Source organism: Carex rostrata, chromosome 3 (assembly GCF_964058835.1).
Source record: "Carex rostrata chromosome 3, lpCarRost1.2, whole genome shotgun sequence".
Lineage (NCBI taxonomy): Eukaryota > Viridiplantae > Streptophyta > Magnoliopsida > Poales > Cyperaceae > Carex > Carex rostrata.
This window is the reverse complement of record NC_135920.1, coordinates 6,974,800-6,984,202: the sequence shown is the minus strand read 5'-3', so window position 1 is coordinate 6,984,202 and position 9,403 is coordinate 6,974,800. Positions and strand designations below refer to the sequence as shown.

At 31.2% G+C, this 9,403-nt stretch overlaps 1 protein-coding gene across 3 annotated transcripts; it reads left to right on the top strand.

Moving 5' to 3' along the window:
* The first annotated feature begins 340 nt into the window (after window positions 1-340).
* On the top strand, window positions 341-2,248 carry LOC144551203 (uncharacterized). 3 transcript variants are annotated; one of them, XM_078299080.1, is made up of 3 exons: window positions 341-620; window positions 1,250-1,467; window positions 1,652-2,248. In XM_078299080.1, the coding sequence occupies exons 2-3, from the start codon at window positions 1,387-1,389 to the stop codon at window positions 2,129-2,131; spliced, it is 561 nt and encodes a 186-aa protein (XP_078155206.1). In that variant the 5' UTR covers window positions 341-620; window positions 1,250-1,386; the 3' UTR covers window positions 2,132-2,248. The 3 variants fall into 3 exon arrangements, with proteins under 3 accessions (XP_078155206.1, XP_078155204.1, XP_078155205.1); XM_078299078.1 differs by having other exon boundaries at window positions 357-588; XM_078299079.1 differs by lacking the exon at window positions 341-620 and having other exon boundaries at window positions 712-1,467.
* The last annotated feature ends 7,155 nt before the right edge of the window (window positions 2,249-9,403 follow it).

Here is a 9,403-nt window from a genome sequence, read left to right as displayed (position 1 = left end):
ATCTGCATACACTTTTATTGTCAAAGAGCTGATAATTTTAAAAGATCTCAATTTTCCTAAAACACAGTATAAACAATAAGCAAAGTTAATTTCCATAGTCGATAAATAAACACAAGATTATATCATAAGAAACTTATATCAACTGTGATAAAAAAAAATCTACTATAATTTATCATTGGAAGAGACTAAAAGTATGTAACAATCACAGAGGAAACAAAAATGTCATTATAGAGTTAGTGCTGTCTAATTTTTTGAGCTAGGCAGAAGAAGACAAACAAGATAAGTGGGGACAATACAAACCAATAATATAAACTGAGAAGTAGATAAAAAAATAACCTAAGTGGGTCTTCTTATTCTACATCTTTGGCTCCTTGGCGCTGTCTGAGAGGCATCTTTCTTTCCACCTCTTCAAATACTTGTACTGCATTGGCTATTACAACTCGGATCTATTTTGTTCTCTTCCCCTTTGAGAGCTACTATTTAAAAATATATATTCTAGGGATATATCCTACCCGTAGATATAAGTCTCTCTTCCCGGTTGATATATATCTTTCATGATTGCTCAATATCATAGAGTTCTTCTTCTGGGTACCATTCTCTCCTTATATATCCTACAACATGTATGTTAGTTTTTGCTATTTTTAGTTTTTATACTGTGGATTGTTTGTTCCCTACCTTTCTTTTATTGTTTCTTTGATATTATAACTTGATATTGCTTGAAATTTCATAATTGTGAAGGCTTATAATTGGTTTAAAATTATTTATCTAATGTTTCTTATCTTTGATGTGCTGATTTTCTGAAGAAACTTTCTGAATAAAATGTGATTTTCTGTTGGTAAACTCAGCATTATTACTTTGTTTTTAAATTCTGGTGGTATTTCCAAGCATAGAAGCAAGCTTGTTTTGGAGTGTTAAGTTTGAATTGTTTATAATTTTAATTTATTGCTAGAGTTTAAGGTTTACTGAATAACAAGTTCATAATATTTTTTTCCTTAACACCGTATTTGTCCTCTTGGTTCCTTGACTTCTTCCTCCAAAAATTTAAAAGAAGTTTATTGTAAACTATAATTCAACATTTTTAATGATGTAGTGTTCTGTTTTTTCTTTTTTTTGAAAAAAGATTCGATTTCTGTTGCTGCTATACATTGTAAGCTAATGAAACATTTTTGTGATTCATTTAGTTAGTTTACAGCAAACACCTCTTCTTCTTTCTTCTTTTCTTTGTCTGACAAGAATTTTATATCTGCAGGAAACAGAGCAATATTTTGTAGAACCAGAAGTATAAAGCAGATTGCCCTGAAACAGGAATAAATTATAAAAAGCTAGCAATAATAGTTTGGATTCGTTGCGAAAGAAACAAGAAGAAACAGATTCATACAAAGAGAAATGGAAAGATATCAAAATCAGTACAATAAGGAATTCATGAAGCTTGCTATGTTGAAACAGGAAGAGACTTTCAGACAACAGGTAAAGATTTCATTCAATTTCATCTAGTTTTCCGGTATTAATCGTACTATAGAAAATATATATTGCAATGTGCCTTTTGCAATTTACCTCCTAAATTTGCAAACCTTTACTGTCGATTATCTAGTTAATTAGCCTGAACTGTACAAGATATTTTCTTCATTAATTTATTTCCTCTTCTTGATAGGTTCAAGACCTCCATAGATTATACAAAGTTCAGAAATCACTAATGACAGAGGCAAAGAAGTTGCAAGTAAAGAAGCAAGGGGAAAATGAAACTTGCTCAAGCAAATCTAGCGACAGCAACCCGTACCAGATACGATTTGTATCAGAAGAACAGGTCAGAAAGCAAAATTTTAAATTGGAAAGCAACGAAGACGATGCTGATCTTGACCTAACACTTGCGATTGGAAGCACGACAACTCGATCAAAAAAGAAAAAGAAAGATGCATCATTCACTTCGGATTCTGGCACGAGTTTCTCGTCATCTTCGAACGAGACAGAGGGATCGCGATTGAATTCTGGAACCTGTTTGAAATCAAATTTGGAATTGGCGTTTCAAAAAGAGAGAACAATTGGTTTTGCAATTGAGGGTCATATGAGCCGAAACGAAGGATTAGATCAATCTCCTTGGATGTATCAACGCTTCAATTTGAATTTTACCTGAGAGATTAGATGAGATTGTTTTAAATTCTTCTTCTTCTTTTTTTCTGTCAATAGGAAAGTCTATCTTCTTGTACTTCAATCAAATACCTAATTTTAGCATCTCAACAGTCCCTAATTATGTATTTAGCATTTTAATTATTACTTGGAATTATTGAGTAGAAGAAGCTTCTTGGCAACTCGTGCAGGATATTACACGTACAAGAAAAATAATATCTCGGATAAAAGAAAAAAATAATAAATCAATAGCTAATAATGTATTCGGTTTGGAGATGGTCCCAACGTGCTGGTAAACGCATTATTTTTTTTTTAATATCATTTTTTTATTTGATAGGGCTGGTAGATGCATTATATTTATATGTATGAGTTGATACCTCCAAAGCAATTTGTCGTAATGACTATACTATAGCTTTGCAAGCATTGGATCTGATGGCAGCACGAATCTCCACGTAATTGTGTAGTTTTGTAGGTGGTGATTTTAATCCGACATGTAACTTTTCAAGGTAGTACTGGTCAGATATCCGCCCAACAAAAAATATTAGTTGATTCTATATTACTATATATGATGTCCCTGCATTCAGTTAATTATGGGATATGATTTGGATTATCAGATTTAATTACTTGATTTTAATCAAATGAGGCCATGAAATGTCATGGTTTTGGGTCAAATCTGATAAGAACTGAAAACTTTATTTTACAAGGAACTTGGAAGTCAAGTCTTCAAATTTTATTAATATAGATTATAGACACTAGGGATGCCAGATTTTACATATAAGAACTTAAATCTTATTGACAGCAGCCACTGTCATGATTTCAAAAAGAAAAAGAAAAAGAACTTAAATCTTATTAAATGAAAGTAAATGAATTTAAACTCGTGAAGATAATTTGTGATCTTAACTTAAAGGAGCATTGAATCAGCTTCAGGTTAATTACAAACTTATCTATTAATTAATCTTGATCTCTTTATCATCAACATTTTATTTTCAACTTGAAACAACTTTATTGGGTTTATTTTGTATAAAGCCAAGATTTTAAATATTATTAGAAAAATGGATGCAGCAAAATGAACTAAAAGAATTAAAAAAAAATGCAGCCAATTTGACTTGATAAAATTTAACTATTGATAGGCAACAGATGCAATTTTAGTAGTTTAATTTTGAAGAAATCAATAAAAATAGTCTATTGAAGTACTATAATGTGATATACAATCTAGTCAAGATTCTCTCTTTTTTTTTTTTTTTTCCTTCTAGAGGAGTCAGATTTTTAAATTATAGAGATCAAATATATAATCAAAATCATTCATATAAAATTTTCTTATGAAAAATAGAATCAATTTTACAATATCATATATTTTATTCGGTCGGCCCTTCTTCCTTTCACTTAGGTCCGCCACTGATGATAATAGAACAGTGAGGTATTTTCGATTGTCGGATTTTGATCATAGATTCGGTAGATGTTGATGGACGGTCTGGATTAGAATCCTCCTTGAATTACAAATTTACAACTTATTGCAGGAGACACTTTCTTTCTTTCATTTTTTTTTTTTTTTGGGTATGGCCGGAAGAGATTCTAGTGCGCAAGTCAAAAGTACTCGTCACTAACATTTGTCACACTGAAATCAATAAATGGATAATGCTCAGTGCAGAAAATTTCCCACCCAAAATTTATTTACGTTATGCGTGGGACCCATCAACAATAACAAGTGTCGAAGAAGTAGTGCATGTGGCATACAGATGATTGGCGTGACGTGGACGTATCATGGCAATGCCAGATGCAATTGTGGATCTAATAATAAATATATTCTAACAGCTCCAAATAAAATAGAGATGAATGATCATGCCAAGGTTTGGTGCATTAGTCTCCATGGGCCTAACTACCAAAAGGACCACTTGTTGGATCTCCCCTGTTGTTAGATCCAATCTCCTCTTGGATCCAACTACATTACCTAGTATGATACTATGATCCAATAGAATCAAGGGATCTCACATGGGTGCTCATTAATCACAGCTTTTATTATTATTATATGATGATGATGATGATGATGATGATGTATTGATGATAATAATACAATATTACAAGTCTTCTCTCTGTTGAGACTTAAAAATAGGTGTAATGCCAAATCCCCTTTCCACACATTAAATGATCTAGCCAATCATTTGCTAGTAATTGTGGCCAATTTGAGCTGCTCTGTAGTTAACTAATATGCTCGTAAATGAAGATATACAATATTTTATTGGATTATATAATTGTGTCTCTTTATGAAATTTCCGCAGACAACAACTTTTTTTGCTCCTATAATAGGCCACTTTTTAATTGCTATTTCTCTCTTTCATTTGTTTGTTTAACTAGGAACTTTTCAATGAAATTATGACATTTTTTGCATTATCATGTTTCTTAACATTTCATCTCTCCATCTAGACTCTCTAAAGATGAACAAAATAAAATTCCCATATAATTTATAGTTGTTCTATTCAAGTATACGACGTGTTTATTGTATAATTGAATGGAGTAGGGTTAAAATGCATTATTGGTTTGTGCTCCAACCATATCTCATATCTCTCTCTGTTTCTATAGTTCAAACTGTCAATCTGAACCATTCAACATGATATTCATATTAAAATGTGCTTAGAGACAAATTTTATAATTTTTGAAATATTTCTACTATTTTTATAAATAGATACAAAATTATTTTTTTTATAATCCAGAAGCAGTGTTTTTGTACCTATCTAAAAAATAGTAAAAACTTCTCAAAAAATATAAAATTTGGTTTCCAAACACATGTTAATATGTAGATCATGCTGAGTATTTTAGATCGATTATTTGAATTTTGAAAACAAAAATAGAGATGTGAAATATGATTGAGACACAAAACTAATGATACATTTTAACTCTACTCAATTGAATGATTGCTTTGATTTGAATTTATTGACAACGAGAATGAAAATATCTAATAAATACCTTTAAAAGACGGGTAAAGATATTAACAGAGCTAGTTTGGTTTCGTGCAGTGCACGATCAATAGAGAAAATGATAAACGTATATAGCTAATACACTGCATGAAGCCAAATCAATTATGTCAGCATCTTTTACCTTAAAAGAGGGAAAACATTCTGACCTCTCAGGGTCCAGATCCCCTAAAGTAACCCAATATTTGGGTTTTGGATTGAGATCGTCCGATTCGAATTCGTCGTTCGAGATTGCTTCGCGATTCTAATTCATCTCTTGAGATGTGTGCGCTCCACTTCAGATAGATTATCACGAATTCGAATCGGACGGTCTCGATTCAAAACTCAAAGATTGGGTTACTTCAATATTGGATCTGAACTCACCTCTCAGGAAGCCTACGTCATCTAAATTTTCTGACCATAAGATTTGCTTCCAGATCAGTTATAGTTGATCATGCGGTTCGGATATTGTCGCAGTCTACTGAGCACATCTATGAACCACGTCCTTAATTAGCTTGGTGGTATTCCACCTGACAGATCATAATTCATGTACCAGCTAAAACCTGCACCCCAGTTGGTACATTTAAGTCTTATTTGTTCGTAAGAATGAGGTCTTTTCTACTGGTCGCCTCTAATAAATAGAATTTGTGTTTTCATCAAAAGATAAAAAGCTAGTTCATTTATTTTGTTCATACATGATTTGAAGCTTAGAATGGCTTTATGCCTCTAACAATTATAGTAAAAGAAAAGTTTATTTACTTGGCCCTATTGCCATTACAGATATATAGTCACCCTATATAGCTACTCTATGTTAGAAATTTATTTTAAAACTCAAAATTTAAATAATATTTATTTTAATATTAACGGTTTTTAACTTTATGAATTATAGAGCTATTTATGAGTAAGTTATTTTGATCTAATTTATGCATAGAAGTTCATTATTTACCACCACAGAAAATCGAATTTCATGTTGATATGAGCTTTCCTATGCAATTTATTGTATTTGTCCGTTTAAGCTTTGATATGCAATTAATTGTATTTGTCCGTTTGAGATTTAATTAATTGCATTTTTCTATTGAGTTGCAAACGGTAATATGACTATGAATATTATTTTAATGATAATGAATGCACAAATTCATTGGTGTCTATGTTATTTGCTTATAAATAACGCATGACATTAGAAGAGTAGATTATCCTATAATCCAATAATCCATTCAACAATTCACATTCTCTTGCTCTTCCTATTAGCTCTATAATTTATAAATTCAATTTCTATTCTCCCACAAATAAATATTTTCTTTATAGAAAACATATTATTTTGCTATCATTGTTGAAAGAAGGTACATCAACCTCTACCACGGTTGCGCCCGAAGGTAGAGGAATACCGGCGTAACTTGGGGCAAGCTTAACCGATTATTCCTGCGCTTAGGACGGGAAGTTGCCTTAGGTCCGCATTTTGCAGCTCCGGGTAATAAAGTTTTAATTATATTCTTGATTATATTTTTTAATATAATTGTTATTTATTTAATGATCAAAATTCAGATTTAAAATTAGTTGGTTAGTTAATATTTTTCCAACACTCTATTCCATCATTGGTTGCTTTAAATTAATGCAACCCACCTGAACCATGTAATAGAATATTAATCAATTCGTTTCGTGGTAAGCATTTGCAAGATATGAAATGTTTGTAAAGTTTTTATAAAATTGATCTTATGTTAGATTTTCTTAAAATTGTAATTCTTCATATTAGGAAAACACTAGCAGCTTGAGATTGTTCCCGTCTCTCCAGTACAAATATAGCAGCTGAAAAACAAACCATTTAGTTCCAACTTGAAAACTAATTAAACCGGACTCAGTGAACACTTCCAAGTCGGCTCTGTCTATTTGATTTTGAAAAATCTAAACCGAACCAAATATACAAAATCAAAATAATTTAAAAATTCAATCAAACTGATCTATTTAAATTGAAAAACAAACCATTTAGTTCCAACTTGAAAACTAATTAAACCGAACTCGGTGAACACTTCCAGAGTCGGTTCTGTCTATTTGGTTTTGAAAAATCTAAACCGAACCAAATATACAAAATCAAAATAATTTAAAAAGAGGAGGGTTCAAATGCACCCAAATTTTTGTGCCCCCAAATACACCCTATCTTTCAAATCCTTTTTCTTCGTTTTCAAAGTCCAAATAGTCAATCTGAACCGTTAGATGCGATCTATATATTAAGATGTGCTTGGAGACCAAATTTTACATTTTTTGAATTTTTTTACTATTTATTAAGCCACTTTGAAAATCGCTGATTTTACATTTTCTGGACCATTGGATCAGCGATTTTCAAAGTGGTTTAATAAATAGTAAAAAAAATTAAAAAAAATGTAAAATTTGGTCTCCAAGCATATCTTAATATATAGATCGCATCTAACGGTTCGGATTAACTATTCAGACTTTGAAAATGAAGAAAAATGATATGGTGCATTTGGGTGCACAAAAATTTGGGTGCATTTGAACCCTTCTCATTTAAAAATTCAATCAAACTGATTTATTTGAACTGAAAAACAAACCATTTAGTTCCAACTTGAAAACTAATTAAACCGAACTCAGTGAACACTTCCAAAGTCAGTTCTGTCTATTTGGTTTTGAAAAATCTAAACCGAACCAAATATACAAAATCAAAATAATTTAAAAATTCAATCAAACTGATCTATTTAAACTAAAAAACAAACCATTTAGTTCCAACTTGAAAACTAATTAAACCGAACTCAGTGAACACTTCCAAAGTCGGTTCTGTCTATTTGGTTTTGAAAAATCTAAACCGAACCAAATGTACAAAATTAAAATAATTTAAAAATTCAATCAAACTGATTCATTTAAACTGAAAAATAAATCATTTAGTTCCAACTTGAAAACTAACTAAACCGGACTCAGTGAACACTTCCAAATTCCAATTACGAGTGGATGAAGAAATAGAGGCAGGCCCAACGGGAGAGCACGACTTGCCGGTACAAACTAATAGGGACAATGTGACAGCAGCAGCAGTGTAGGCCACAACTGCTTTTGTTGACGCTAACCAAGCCACCTAATTAGTTATATGGTTATGTGCATGCATAATGTATTTCTTTTCTAATTCCTGTTACGGCTTTTGCAATTATGCAAGTGGACACTCCGTCTTTTGCAACTATTGTAAGTGGACACGTATAACGTTCCACTCCCCTTCTCGGCCCCGCCTGCCTCCTTCCGCTTATCTCTTGTACGGATGTAATTATTCTGCACGACTCTATACATTAATATTTTATTTTTGAATAATGGACGACTTATATATATATATATATTTTTCATTTAAATTCTATTTGTGCATTGTATTAGGCAAAATTTTCATTGTCAATAGGGATGTTAATACGTGCCTTGACCAAATTACGTTTTTACGTACCGTGCGATGATCATATTTAAAAAAATAGTCACAACACGTTAACCAAGTCGTTTACACGTGATTGATCACGTTTGGTTCCATTTAACAGTAATATTATAATTTAAATTAGTTTATTCAAGATTCACCAATCAATAGAGATCAAACAATTATAATCACGTGTAACCACGCAACATGTTGCACTAATTTTTTTAAAAATAATCACAGTACGAAACACGTAAATCATATCACGTGACCAGCACACGTGTCGTACCTTGACGTATTAGGTCACGACATTCATTTAGATCTAAATGAAAAGGTTCTCATATAGGAAAATTGAGCGATCTGATGGACATCAAAGCAAGCCCTTTAATCCGCGTCATAATTTGTGCGTTCATTTAGATTTATGAGACGAATTTTAATAAAAACCGTCCGTATATGAATCATAATGGAGATTAAACAATTCTGACTATATTAGACTGAATGTGATGTATGATATGTTCGTTGACACACCCCCAGTACTTGGTTTAGATTTTTTTTTTTTTTTTTTAAATTATCGGGCTTATTGGTTCGCTGGGGTTTATTAATAAGGGAATAAATTGTTGGAATCTTCATAGGCTAATAAAAAGTTATAACATTTAGTACATATTCTATTTTTTAATTAATTATCAAGCAATTCATATCATTTTTTTTAATTATAATCAAAAGATATTTTAAATGATATGAAATTTCATGGTGAAACTATTTATGTGTCCAATAATATATATAGTTTAGTCCTACATGTTATATATTACATAATTAATTGAATATTTAGTCAAATATTTTCAAATAATTTCACTGTGAACCTGGTACATCCCAATAATTTTTATATTTTTTACTAAAAGATCTCAGTACATCCAACATTTTTAAGATTTGAACATGCGACCAC